This window comes from Schistocerca nitens, chromosome 5 (genome assembly GCF_023898315.1).
Source record: "Schistocerca nitens isolate TAMUIC-IGC-003100 chromosome 5, iqSchNite1.1, whole genome shotgun sequence".
Lineage (NCBI taxonomy): Eukaryota > Metazoa > Arthropoda > Insecta > Orthoptera > Acrididae > Schistocerca > Schistocerca nitens.
The window spans coordinates 452,248,699-452,263,992 of NC_064618.1; the positions used below are offsets into that span (position 1 = coordinate 452,248,699).

A 15,294-nucleotide genomic window follows, 5' to 3' on the forward strand; every position below is an offset into this window, starting at 1 on the left:
TAACTATGAGTCACATGTAGTTCAGACATAAATATCTGATCATCATGGACAACTAATCAGCTTTTGCAGAAGTAATGACACAGTATCAGAACCAAAACAAACAACCAAAGAAATTAGGATCATCAGTGAACAAAATATCAACATCTTTAGAACAATGTTAAGTAAGGAAACCTGGAATGAAACCCTACAGGCCCAGAGTGTAAATGGAAAATATGATGCATTTATTTCAACAATTAAGTACCATTTTAATGTAGCATTTCCCAAAGTAAAGACACAAGAAAGGCATCAAGATCAAGCACAGTGGATTACGAGTGAAATACTAGAACAGCGAAGGAAGCTTCAGGACGTGAGACGGATGGGCGAAGTTGAAAACTATAAAATGTTAAAAAAGAAGTATAGAAAAACAATAAGAGAAGCGAAAGCAAGAGCAATTGACACCACTATAGCGAACTCAAAAAACAAGGCAAAGGCAGCTTGGAATGCAATCAATGCTGACAGAAAGGAAAAAGATGGGTCAAACAAAGAAGAAGGTTTTAGGTCAATTAAAGTAGACAACACAGTGGTCACAGATGGTATGGAAATAGCAAACATACTGAATAATAACTATATCAGTGTAGTAGAAAACCTAAAATTGGAAAGAAATAGTCAAAAACAGAAGGGTGTTAAGGTACCAAAAAGATCATGCAGTACTATGTTCTTAAGACCAGTCACGGAAGATGAACTATGGAAAACTATACAGAAACTGAAGTCCAAGAAATCAGCTGGTGATGATGAAATATCAAATCATGTAATAAAGCTGGTATGTGAGGAGATAATAACACCACTGCTGAACATAGCAAACTGTTCTTTCAGAGATGCAATTTTTCCAGAAAAACTGAAGATAACGAAGGTAGTGCCAGTGTACAAGAAAGGGTGTAAAGATGATCCCAACAACTACAGACCAGTTTCACTGATATCAGGTTTCTCAAAAATCCTAGAAATGCTTATGTATACCAGATTAGTTAACTATTTGGACAAACATAACATTCTCATGACCTCACAACATGGTTTCAGAAAGGGTAAATCTACAGAATCAGCAATTGCCAGTCTAACAGAATACATTTTACAGTCCTTAGATGAAAAAAAGTTTGTCTCTGCAATGTTTCTGGATCTTTCAAAGGCATTTGACACCACTGACCATGAAATGCTGATACAAAAATTAAGCAACTATGGAATTCGGGGGCAACCAGGTGAATGGATAAAATCATATTTGTGCAACCGCAAGCAGTATGTATCATTAGTAAACTCGTACCAATCAGAAACCAAATCCATCAAATATGGAGTGCCGCAGGGTTCGGTAATGGGGCCATTGTTATTTAATGTATTTGTTAATGACATAGGTGTTGAGGAGGAAGAAAAGAAAATATTGTATGCTGATGACATGACAATACTAAATAGTGACCAAAATATGGAACAGCTTGAGAGAAGAGCATACATATCTGCAAATGTCACAACTCAATGGCTGTTGGAAAATGAACTGGTTATAAATCTAAAAAAGACTATGTATGCAGTGTTTAAAAACAAGGAAAAGGCTGTAGACATGGATTTAGAGGTTGATGGAACAAGGCTGGAAGAAGTAGAATCTGCTAGATTCTTAGGTATTCTTGTGGATAATGAACTGAAATGGAAAAAACATATTAATAACGTCTGTAAGAAACTGAGCTCTGTCATATTCTTAATGATGCAGCTATCACCGTATTCAGACAAGAACCTTCTGTGTACAGTGTATCATGGACTTTTCGAACCATACTTACAGTATGGAGTGACTGTGTGGGAAAACTCAAACAAACAAGAGACAAAACAAGTGTTCACATTACAAAAAAAAAAAAAAGCAATTAGGACCATTTTAAGAAGAAAGACCTCTGAAACATGCAGAAACTGTTTCAAGAATTTAGGTATCTTAACTTTTTCATCGTTGTATACATAAAAAACAATAATGTACATCACAAAAGGTAGTGAGGACTGGATTACAAATGCTAGTGTACACACCCACAATACAAGAAAGAAGAATGAAGTACGGAGCATACCCCACCGACTGGCAATGCTAGAAAAAGAACCCCAGTACTCTGGTATCAGACTACTAAGAAGTCTGCCCAAAACCCTGCAAGATAGTGTACTTCACAATGACTTTGCAAAGAAACTTAAAGACTATCTCCTTGAAAAAGAGTTTTACAGTGTTGCAGAATACTTATGCCATTAAATTTGTATATATTGTTACTCATTATCAGTGATGTAAAAATGCAAGCTAAAGGTGTAGAAAAATAAGTGATAAAGAATTTTAATACTTTGACATGTCCTATATTACACATACATTTACTGTACACAATGTAATCTTACAGGATCAAATAAAATTCAATTCAATTCAATGTTGCAAATTGTGATCACTGTGGTCATTTGCACTCTTACTGCTATCGCTTCCAATATGGTATTATGGGGAATCTACTCACTGATGAAATCTGTGTGAAATAGCCTAAGATCCCTCCAGATGCTCTCTGGGAACCTGTGCAAATCCAACAGAAGGAACCAGTACAGTTCCAACAGAAGGCTAGTAATGTTGATGGGTTAAATAATGGTCATCATTGAAATGCATTTCTTGCAGAGCAACACAGATTTCTGAACAGAAAGACATTAGTTGTTACAGTTGTGGCATGTGACAACAATATCCATTAAAGTTTCACTGTACTATCATGTTAAAGGCATCCTGATTAGGCATATAGGGACCTAGAGGACAGGTCGTGCTCCAGGTTCACTCTTTTTCACCAGTGGAGATGGAAGAACATCAGCGAACATAGGCTGAGTGTCCCAGGGGAATGGGGGATCTGACATCACTGGTGTCACCAGAGTAGCCTTCTCCTGACACTACTTCTTTTTCTCCGTAACTACTTTAGAGGCTCGGGAATCTTGCGACAGCTTATTTGCTGTGTGGGTAATACCTTACAAGGAGCAGGTAGCACTGGGACCCACCGTATGCAGCTCCTTCAGTCACTGGTTGGTGCAAGGCCATGGTACATTTCTGGTGAGGAGGTTCCCTAAAGGGAGTCCTATCACCAGCAGACGCTGGAAGAGGATGCTGCTTTGTCGGTCGTGTGTGGACGTTCACAAAAATGGTGCTGCAGGGGCTACAAAAAGGTGGATGGGGTGGAGGGTGCTGATTATTTCACTATGGGCTAATTGACTTGCATGATCACCAGAGGATGACTTCAAGGGAAAGTTTGGAGTAAGTACTCGAGGCACTGTTGGTGACTGGTTACAGTAGCAGCAAAACTTGATACTGTTGGGACAGGATGTAAGTGATAATGTTTTCCAGGGTTCACAATATGACAGGCAACAAGATACCTTAAGTCCTTGGATTTTACATTCCTTAATTAATGTACCACAATTTGGGGATCAGGGAGGCAACATGCCTGTGCAACTGACAAAAATGCTTGCATACTAAGTTATCATTAACTGGCCAACCACAGTCTCCACAAAATAGATAGTTCATACACTGGGAGGAAATATGCCAGATGCACTGGAACTTAAGGCATTCCATAAGGGATGGCAATCAGTGGTACAACATGATTTTAACTTCCCCATGAAAATACCCCATAAAAGCAAGAATGAATGCTCCTGGGTCAACCTTGTTGTGCCTGGCAGGCCTTGACATGCACAATAAAGAAAGAGGATCCCTCACTTTTCAAGTTTTCATGTAATTTCTATCTGTCTGGGGCATTAAGCCCCAGTGAAAAGTTAAATTCTGTAACATGTTCAGGCTCTTAATGTGTGTTATATCACAGGTACATTACCAAATTTCTTGGAACAGCACAACACTCAGGACTAGGTAGGAATCCCTGCTTTAATTAAGACAGAACCACTTCGAAGTTTACTTAGGGAAGACATTTCTCCAAATACAGTTTTGATAAGACCACAAATTTGGAACACAGAATGACTCTTCCATCTATCTGGGTAAAAACCAGTTGGCTTGATTTTGTTTTCCTCATATGCCATGGCAAGGAGGGAAAGTTCTTTGCATTGTAAGAATCTGCACTGAAGCATTCAGGTCTGTCTGGAGACATTGATGGAGTCTTATAGTTACCCAGGCAAAGCAACTACCATCTGGTTTGACGGACATAGCCTCCACAAGGCCAGACATCTACTCCTTTGCATGTGTGGGGAGATAAAATCCTGACATCAATAGTGCAATACCTGTGTAGTGACAGGGCTACCATTGTGGGCACACCTGACAACCCCCATCCTCCCACATGGGTTGGTGCCATGCTGGGTATTGGTCAGTCTTCCATGCATGGGGTGCACTTTTGTAAAAACTGGAGATGGAACTGAGATGTGGAGACTACAAGTAAGTTAACAAAAATAAATTCTGCATATAAATAAAATGGAATAAGGCATAACCAATGCATCACGCACAAGCTAGGTTTTCAATAGGGAATCTGTGCTACAGAACAGGTGAAACAATATACAGTCTGTACATAAGTCCGGGAACACTTTCAATTATTTATTGCACAAGAACTAAACATTGTACAGACGTCATACATATTGCATTTTGAAGAGAAACTCTGAAAGTTTTTTTTTTCTTTTTAAACAAACATTCAATATGTGAACCATGAGTGACCGGGCAGACGTCAATACAGTATTCGAACTATTGCCATACCCGTCCCGGCATGGCATCGTCGACTGTCTTCTAGTATTCTCTCCTGGAGCTCTGCTACATCATGTGGTAGAGACGGTACATACACCAGATCAGTAATGTGTTCCCACAGAGAAAAGTCCCTGAATAATCAGAGTAAGATTGCAGCACAGGAAAGGACAAAGTATTGCAATGGCCTGGAGCCCCTTGTTTGCCACCCATGTACTCACAGAAGAGTTTTGGTGTCCCTGACGGCCATATTAATGTAGAATTATATACTAACTTGATCTGAGAGATGAATTCCGTATCAGTCAATCAATTAATAATTTCTTTTTCCTTGAAACTGAGGTCTAGGAATGACATGAGACATCAGTACATTCTTTGAAGTGGCACACACAATGCTTTTCTCTTTCAGTAATGGGTCTTCTTGCAGTATTTATTTACAATATGTCTACTTATAGAGTGAGCCATGGTAGATGTATGACTTTTGTGGTTGGTGACTATGTGATTAGTCACATATGAAGGTTTCGTCTATAATGGTCTGTGAAATCTGTTTGGAGTCATCGTTGTTATGGAGCCTGTTGCTATTGATACTGGAGTCCATAATATGGATACCCCTTCCTTTGAGGCATATTTAGAATGAAAAGAGTGGTCTACATATTTCGTTTAATACTGATTCCCTGATAGGTTTGTGTAGTGACAAATGAGAAGTAATAGATTTACTGAAATGACAGGCGCATTGGAGAGGAGATGAGATTTGTTAAAAATGGTAATTTAATGTTTCTAACATGTGACCACCACTAGAATGTTGCATAGAATTTGAGTTGTAAGGTTTTAGCTGTCTAAAGCTCCATATCCATTTTATTTAATAGTAGTTTTTCATTGTTCCTGACAAAGCACATGGGTCACCTTACGAGTCCTGTATGTCTGTCTACTGATGACATATTGGTCTACTGCTGCAATGTAGCTACTAAAAACACACAGGTACTATCTCTTAGGTCTAGAACAATGACAACTTTTTTCACTTTTCTCTCTTTCTTTCAGTTTCACAATAGCAACAGCACTCTTATGTAACAGAAACACTTTTTTCTCTAAGTGGACGTAAGTGTTCGTTATTCTTAGAAACTAATATTACTACTAATAATAAAAGCTATGAAGTGATAGTGAAAGAGTAAAAAATTCTGATACAGATTTACACTCACAAAGGCATCCATGCTGATCGGTGGTCTCAGGCTGCGGCTCCGTGAAAGCATGGATAATAAAAGACCAACCACAATGAGGGAGGCAAGTAGCTTTCCAGCTGTGTCAGTGCTCCGTTCGTATATAACAGGGACACCATTGTCTACTGTGATACCTAGCCTCCGCTCTGCCTCACGTAACTTCTCCTCGAACCTGTTGATGTCCACAATATTCATGTGGAATGTCCGATGATCAATCTATAATTTTACATTTCAAACCCATTAACATGAAACCAGAAATGAAATCTACAATGACATACTATGAGTGATAGATATTACAGTGTTAAAAAAGCAAAACTAACAATAGCACTTCCACCACAGAAAAGTTACTCTGAAACAAGTTAGCAACCAAAAGCAGACACCAAAATTGGTTTCTAACTACAAAGAAATGCTGAAAACGACAAAATTAAAATCTTACTTTTTTCCCTTTAATGATGGCTCCTTCATGAAGCACAATTGTAACAATATCCACATCTGGCCGGACAATGACTTCTTCTACCTCACCTTTGGCCAGCATATGATGAACAAATTCATTCCATGACACATATCTTATTACCTGAAATAAATAAAAAGTTTAATAATGATAAACTGTGTGGAAACTGGTTACTAGATATCTAATCTAAATACGCCTAATGTTGGGGCTGTAGCTTTTGGGTACACATACACTGCGAAATCATAGTTTGAATACGTGGGATGGAAGTTGAAGTAAAGAAGGTATGTTAGGGAGTTCAATTAACAGGTCAACTGAATATACTGATATCAAATGTAATCTTCATACTGCAACATAATGACAACATGGCAAGTAAAGTTATACACGCTTAGATGTGAAGAAAATGGAACACTGACAATATTTTTTGTGTATATATTCCTTTTTGGAATGTAGGTTGTGCTGACAGACTGATCTTCAATGTAGTCCAAGGTAGTTAGGTTGAAGTGTAACAATTAAGTTATGGGTTGGCAAAGCCAACAGGAAGTCTCACTTGTGGTGACAATGATCTGTAGTGTAGTCTGCAGTCTACATTAAGTTGAAAGGTGACAGCTTGGTTCTGAGTATGCCGTCCATGTTTTATATTAATGATCTTGCAGACAACATTGATAGTAACCATAAGCTTTTTGCAGGAAATGCAGTTATCTGTAATGAAATTCTGTCTGTAAGAAGCTGTGAAAATAGTGTCAAATCTTGATTACGAAAAACACACATCCTATGACTATAACATAAATGAGTCACAGTTGGCTTTAGTTGGCTCATACAAATACTCAGGTGGAACTATTATTTGGCGGGGAGGGAGTGTATGAAATGGAACAGCTAAAGCAGGTGCTGGACTGTGGTTCATTGGTAAAATACTAGGGTAAAGCAAACAGGAGAAACGAAGCAAGGAAGGAAGGAAGGAAGAAAGAAAGAAAATCATGCAACCCATTCTAGGATAGGATGTTGCTGAATTTTGTGGGACCCATACCAAATAGGACAAAAACTGACAAACTGGACACTGACCAGATATAAAGGAGGGGAGAATTAGTGGTCACAAGTTCATTCACATCGTGGGAGAGAGTCACTAAGATTCTACAAGAAATGAATTGCAAAATCCTGGAAGATAGATACAACCTATCCTGTGTAAACCTGGCCAACTTAAAAAATCTCCAGAACCAAATGTAAATGCTGAATCTAGGAAAATATTAAAACTTATAGGCATTACTCTAATAGGGATCGCAAAGACATTATTTAAAATATAATTTGCTTTGAAAGTTCATCTCTTCTTCTTAATTTCACAAGCACTTGTTATGAACCAGTAAGACAAAAACATTGACAAGCACTGGTGCACAAAAACATCTAAGCAGAGATACGAAAAACACAGTATATTCTCAATGTGAATTAAGTACTATTATATGTGCTTCAGAATATTGTTAGATGGCAGAAACATACACAGGTGCAGATAGTTTAATGTACATTAAGCATGTTCCTTTTATATATATTTACACAAATAGCTCAGATCTACTTGTTCCATGTTGTAACAGTTAATCATGCTAATAATCCATGGAACAAGAAACTAACTAATTAGCTAACTAATAAACAATGCTTGCAGATGTTGATACTTTAATATTGAATTCATAATAAATATCTACTTCATAGAAGCCAAAATAGACTTCAGTGACTAACCCTCTCTAAATACTCTGTTATGTAACCAACTTTCTAGAAAAGTAGCTTTCTTTTAATTATGTGTTACATAACTTGATATTTGCCACAGACAGAACGAATTTTTACAGGAACAATTACAGTAAACAGTCCAGAGAGAGAGAGAGAGAGAGAGAGAGAGAGAGAGAGAGAGAAATGGTGGATATACATATCTATGACGAATTTCTGTGAACAAAGAAACATGATGTAAACATTGAAGAAGTTGCACAACTATTGAAAGGAAACTTGCTACACAGACTGTCCTATTTACACAACTGTCATCGCACTAAACTCTGTAGGAAAACGTTCATCTGACAGTACAAGATTAATACTTAAATCATTCGGACAAACCACAGCATCATGTTGATGTGAAACACATATCTACATCATCAAACACAGCTCACAGATTATCATGCCTAGAGCGGCTTTGTAGAGAAGGATTCCTATTGGTCTACAGCTTAATTTACAGACAAAAAAGGTTACACTTTAACAAACCTCAGGCTGGTTGCTGCTTGGAAATAGCAGGGAAACAATTGCTATTAGCATGTATGCAGTCAGCATCCAAAGAAATGCTTTCACAAGTAAAGACGATATCTTGTCGTCTTCTTCATCTTTATCAGGTTTCTTTCCTGGCTGTTGAGACTGTGGTCTTGATGTGTGTAGACACCTGATGAAGTTGTTGTTGGTGCCAAGTGTCTTCGGTTGGGATCTTTGTATAAGCTTGAGAACTGCAGTGTATTCTCTTTTTATTGTTCTCAGGTCCTAGATGACACACACGGACTTTTGCATTTTACTGAGTAAAGTAAATCAAAATATCATACACAAAGCTCTATTACTTACTCGCAGATTTAACGGTATGATATTACCATTAATCGTATTACCCTTGCGGGTGATGTTCCATGCAGATTGAAATGCAGGCCTACTGTTACAGACTTGCCTAACAAAGGCACTTTTTGAAACTGCAGATGCACACAACTTACTTAACAGGAAATTCATTTTCATTCCCTCTCTCCTTTTCGAAAAACCACGAATTAACAACGCTGAACTTAGTAACTCACATAATTTTTTAAAAAATCTAGTCAGATAATTAGCTAAAAGTTCTCTTGGTCATATTTTGATGCACTGACATCGCTTGCTTGACACAAAATTAAAACATGTAAACAAAGTCACATCGAATCACTTCGCTCCGCCTGTGCAACTCTGTAGTCTGTAGTGAAACTGCTTAGTGCTTACGAAAGAGTCTGCGGTCACAGAAGTTTATTACCTTTGACTACTGTCAACTTGTGAGTACAAAATATTCGTCGTCAAGACAATCATGACTTTCCACTAGTATAAGTCAGAACTACAAATTAAAATGCGTTTGTTCGCCCATGATATAAACGGTCTTCTTTAAACAATCAGTTTTGAACCTGGATCAGATCGTATAGCCGGGTTCCGTATGCGGTGAAAAGTTGCACTCGAATACTCACACCTATCTTGTACTAATCAAGATCCGTATGTTAGCATTCTATTTATTCTACGAACTGTAGGCTGGCATGACAATTACAGGCATAAAGTTATTATGCCTCTCTCTCTCTCTCTCTCTGCCAGCATCTGACAGCTTCACTGTTTCCTTAGACAGAAATTCGGAGAAATTTGTAACAATCCATGCCGGAGATTAATCCGTAACAGAGAGATAGAATATTCTCTACTTGCTTGCTTCGGAACAGTATAAGCGACTGAATCACACTTCATACCCGTATACCATGCTCAGGATCGACGATAACAGCTTGTGGAAGACCACCTAACAGTATTCAAGATACACATCAGTTATTAAGATGATTCCACCGCATCCCGTCGCTGAAAGAGGATGACGACATCAAGGATTATTACGTCCACATCGTGATGGAGCGAGTACTGGTGTTCCTGGACAACTGTGATGACGACGACCTGATCAAAAACGTCACAGAAGAAGAGTTCCAGCAACAATTCGCAGCCGGCCGGAGTTACCGAGCGGTTCTAGGCGCTTCAGTCTGGAACCGCGCGACCGCTACGGTCACAGGTTCAAATCCTGCCTCGGGCGTGGATGTGTGTGATGTCCTTAGGTTAGTTAGGTTTAAGTAGTTCTAAGTTCTAGGCGGCTGATGTCCTCAGATGTTAAGTCCCATAGTGCTCAGAGCTATTTCAACAATTCGCACACGTACAGCCCAGAAAAGTAGGGAGGAGCGACAGGATCGACAACATGCTGCTTAAGCGAGTCATGATAGCGATCTTTGGATCTGTGCTGGGGACCTGCAGCTATCCCTCTGTTTGGAAATATCTGAAGACGGTAGCAATTTCTAAAGTGGGGAAGGACGACAGTCTGGTGCAAAATTAATTACATACCTATAACTTTTCTGCTTCTCTCTTCAAGATCTTCGAGAGACTGTACTCCAAGCAGCCACAGCGCCATGTCAATGAAGAAGACCAGCTGCCTGACGGATAGTTTGGCTTCAGAGGCGGCTATTTGACGCAACACCAATCCCTGATACTGGAAGAGTAGGCGATAAGGGTACTGGAGCATTATGAATATCGTTAGGGCACTGCTTCTTGATCTCTCCAAAGCCTTCGACAGCCTGTGGCCCGATGGCCTCCTGTAAAAGCCGCTTGTAGTGTCAGTACCTGTGTCACACATCCATCCGCTACAGTTATACCTGTGTGAGCGCACTTTCGATGTGTGTATTGATGGCAGCATTTTGACAGCTCATCCCATCAGAGTGGGAGTGCCACAGGGGTCTGTGCTGGGACCCATATTGTGTACTCTACACAGATGACACCATGCTGTCTGTGAGCAGCACAAATGCACAACTGCTGCTTCGCAGACTGCATCTGGCTTGAAACGAGCTGGGAGCTTTGGCCTTCAAATCATGGCTCAAGTTTAATGCAGCCAAGAACTAGGCAGTGGTCTTCATCCACAAGAGGCTGCCAGCATATTTCCATCCAGTGCAGACGATGAATAGACCCATCCTTGCTCCCAAACTGGAAGGTACCTTCAATAGCTACTTGTCATGGAAGGTGCACATCTAGTAGGTGAGAGGTAAAGTGCTGGGCAGGATAAGCTTGCTGTATCCTGTACTGAACCCTGCAACAACACTGCCCTCACACTGCAGCAGTACACTGTATCAGACATTAATCAGGCTGGTGTTGGAGTATGCTGCCATAGTGTTGGTGAATGCTGATGACTTGTCAATCAAGATGTTGAAGGCAGTTCAGAGTAGCGACTCAACATCAGATGACAGCACCTGCTATGTGGGTAGCAACACCATGCAGCTTGAGATGTGAAGACCACATGTGACAAAGAGATAAAGAATCCACAATGAGAGGTTATAACAACCGTCCCATGGAGGAAGTAGGAGTAGCAGGAACCTGCTTAACCTACAAGACACTTAGGCTAGAAAGCCTTGCGAAATCACACAGTCATATACATACCGACCAAGAGTAGAATTACCATATGTACATCTCAGTACACACCCTAATCTCTTGTCCTTTATTCTCATGATCAATAAGTGAAATATGGTAAAAAAAAGTCTTGCCTCAAAAACCAATTCTTTGAATCTAGCCAACAAGGTCTCATTCAGTTGTTATTTGTTGTCATGTACAGTGTTCAGTCTTTTTATTAATATATTTTATTCACCCTACATTACATAATTAAAGGTGAATAAATTAATGTCATATTGTGGTATCAGAATTCTTAACTGCACACAAAAACTGCCAGTGCTTATATTTTCTAAACACAACAGGTTAAATGCCATGTGTGTCAACAGAAATTGAAACAAAGTTCTAAAATTGGCATGTTTGATATACCTGATTTGTTACTCTAGTTTGAAAATGTGTCCTATCCAAAGCACTAATTTTGACAGGAAGTATACAAAATTAACAGTACCTCAAACAATTGATAGTTACCTGCTTAGCACTTTTAAGCTTTTAAGCTGATACCTAAATGGTATACATTTTAAATATGGTATGCATCTTTTGATATTATTAATAGGAATACAGATTATTCAATAACATTTATTTAAGCCTGTGACACTGTATAATCATATGATTTCGTACAGGATAACCAGTGACTTATGAAATATAAGTAGAAAATATTCACAAATACATTATATTCCAAAATGGTAGGCTGACCCTGAAAGTAATCTGAAGCATAAAATTGAGAAAATTCTTTTGGAAGTATACATAAAAAAAATAAATAATGTCACTTTGGTGTTCCAAAAAGTGCAGAAACAGCGAATAAACTAAAAACACTTACCCAATTTCGATGACATCTGTAACACTTGGCTTACAAAACTTGACATTTCTATCTGTTTTCACATATGAGCGCTTGAGGTGGGAGAAGCATCTACAAGTTTTGAAAAAAAAAAAAAAAAAAAAAGTAAATGCTGTTATGCATTAAAAATGCTTCGGGACTGTTGTAGCACTGAATCAGTGTTGTGGGCCTATTCTGCTTATATGAACAGCTAGCTTAGCTATGGTGTGATTTTCTGGGGAAATATTCACAAATATTCACAGGACAATATTCACAGGACAAAATAAACTTTCAAACTTCCAAAAGGGCTGTCAGAGTAATGAAAGGAGCTCCTCATAGAGAGAGATGCAAGGAAATATTTAAAAAAGTTAAAATAACGACACTTGCTAGCTTATACGTTTATGAATGTGTGTGCTTTCTGAAAACTTACCAGGAATTTTCATGACTGAGCAACCAGGTTCATAGCTTTGTTTCTCTGTCGTATTCATAGTCAGTACAATTAAGGCATTGCTGTCAATCTTAAGATAATTATTTAACACATCCTTATATATCTCTTTTACTTGAGCAGTAGGATCTTCCTAAGTCAGAGTGAACAAACATTACCTTTTGTTTCCTGACAATAGATTCTGCAGGATGCTTCAATAACATCAAGTGCTCCGGGAATACCATGTAGATAGACACTTGCTTTTTATTCCATAAATTCCAATTTTATTGCCCTTCCAGTAAACCAAATATTATCACCCATGACGAATCCATAGTTGAAATTCACAAACTGACTTCGAAAGTTATTCCTACATACGGATGTCACAATATGCTAATTTGAAAATTTGCACTTAATTTATGTACGAAACTTACAACTTGTGTTTCTTCAGTTCACTTTAAATTAGGCAGTAGCACACATGGTCCATAACCTATTTGATTATTTAGGAATAACTCAAGTTTTTCTTAGCTCAAAAACATTGATTTATTGAAAGTCAACACATTAAAGCCTAAAAACTATAATAAACACTTCCATTGCAGCAAAAAGCGTAAAAAAGTCTGCATCTTATAAGATAGACATACATACATATCTTTCATGTTATTAAATAAAATTGTTTAGAACACAAGACTTTTACAACACACATCTAGTGTTATGTCCTGTGCCCTGTTTCCATTTCCCTAACGGCATTGTTATTCGCCATACTTTTGAACTATCGATGATTAATAGACCCCTACCCTTGATCGTTTACCTCATCTTGACACAGGACAAAACAGGTTTCCCAACACACAAAACGAGTCCCAGTGGGTCAGCTTTAGTTTCGGTGGAAGATAGGAGCATGTCGAACCTTTTGATTAGGGGACACCCTGAGTCTTCCCTGGTCCCTATTGGTCCCTATATACCCTGTACAGAGCGGCTACACCTACTGCAACGCCACTTGTAGTTAAGCGGATGGGTAGTGACAGATCCTGCACTTTCTGTAGAGGAGACATGATTCATGGGAGAGAACGGTACTTGAGATACCTTTAGTGACTCTGGTATTATTCACACAAACGAAGTTGACACTCGGCATGGTGACCGATGAGAATGCCTCTTAAACATGGATTCGCAGCAGTTGTCAATTGTCTGACAATAGTCAGAGAGATTTTCAGCTGCTTACGAATGTCAACCAACTCATCCCGTGTTCGAGAAAAGCATTCACAGTGGGGTTGCATTTTAACTGGTGCGATATTTTACAGATCAGTAAACAATTTACTTTCAACTAGGCCTGCTGATTATCTTTTAATCTGCTAAAAATTTACTTAATCCCTTTAAAACCTGGAGCAATTAGTATACAAAACGAGATTTTTATTAAGGCAACAGTATAACCTGTGGTAAAAATTATTGGTTTCCTGACTTTGTGACGTTATGGCCACTAATAAATTCGAAAACAGCCTTATCCCTGTGTTAAATGTAGATAATATAAGCTCTTCATGAAAGGGAAAACTTCATGTAATACGATACTGTAGCTACAAAAAGTGCTACCTCTGGCAACTAAATCACAAATGCCAATTTACTACGAAATAGTTTATGCAAACAACAATGGTAACTTCCGAAAATTCTCAAATGTGGACGTTTATTCACGTTGATATAGGACTTTAGGCTACTGAAATTCTGGGTGAATTATTCTTTGATAGTACGGTAACTGTAAATAATAAACATTGATTTGCTGTGAAGTAAGTTTTTCACAAAAGGGAACAATAAGTAAGTAAATTTTCCACAACAGTGAACAATAAATTACCATGAAATATTACTTAAATTACAATTGGAAAAACATTCGAACCATATGGCATTTTTATAACTCAAGTAAAGTGAATTTTATGACCAAAACCTTTTACATTTAAATATACGAATAATATGTGAAATAATTAGGAAAAGTATAACATTTTCATGAAGACTTTACTGTAATGTGTTAGTCCAATAGATATGAAACCTGTATTTTATAACTGCAATTATAATGAACATCCCCGAAAAAACGCGATAGGATCAAAGTCTTCGATAAACTGACAATGGTACTGCAAACTGCATTTGATTTAGGAATCCCACAATCTTATTTTGCAATTGCGTCTCTGAGAATTTTCTTTCCCCTTTTTTTTGTTTCTTGTCATTGCAGAAAATAATGCCTCTTATTACAGCTCGAGCAATGTGGACAGAATTGCATAAATTATTTGGCGGTGCTTCTAATTATAAAGTTTATGGCCTTTGTTATTTTTTTTTTTTTTTTGATTTGTGAAACATTACAGCAGTGGCGCAGTAGTGTGTAGATGTTTGGTCTATGCTGACAACGACCGTTGAATGTTGGGAATTATGGGACGTTGATGTTAGCCAATTGGTGATAGTATACGGTATCCAATGACATTCGCTGTCTTGTTTTGACGAAATACACGAGTGAATTACATGGTTTGTTAAAATGGAGCATGTCGTAATAACTTATGTTGA

At 38.2% G+C, this 15,294-nt stretch overlaps 1 protein-coding gene across 1 annotated transcript in view; it reads right to left on the minus strand.

Annotated features, from left to right (window-relative positions):
- The window catches only part of LOC126259330 (paraplegin), a 95,106-nt gene extending 85,817 nt beyond the window's left edge, over nt 1-9,289 (minus strand). The window contains exons 1-4 of the mRNA XM_049956026.1: nt 8,912-9,289; nt 8,567-8,833; nt 6,320-6,457; nt 5,866-6,099 (exon numbers count right to left, since the gene is read on the minus strand). Of these exons, the coding sequence (XP_049811983.1) occupies nt 5,866-6,099; nt 6,320-6,457; nt 8,567-8,833; nt 8,912-9,073 (801 nt within the window). The 5' untranslated portion in view covers nt 9,074-9,289. The remainder of the gene's footprint in view (nt 1-5,865; nt 6,100-6,319; nt 6,458-8,566; nt 8,834-8,911) is intronic.
- Nucleotides 9,290-15,294: the final 6,005 nt, after the last annotated feature.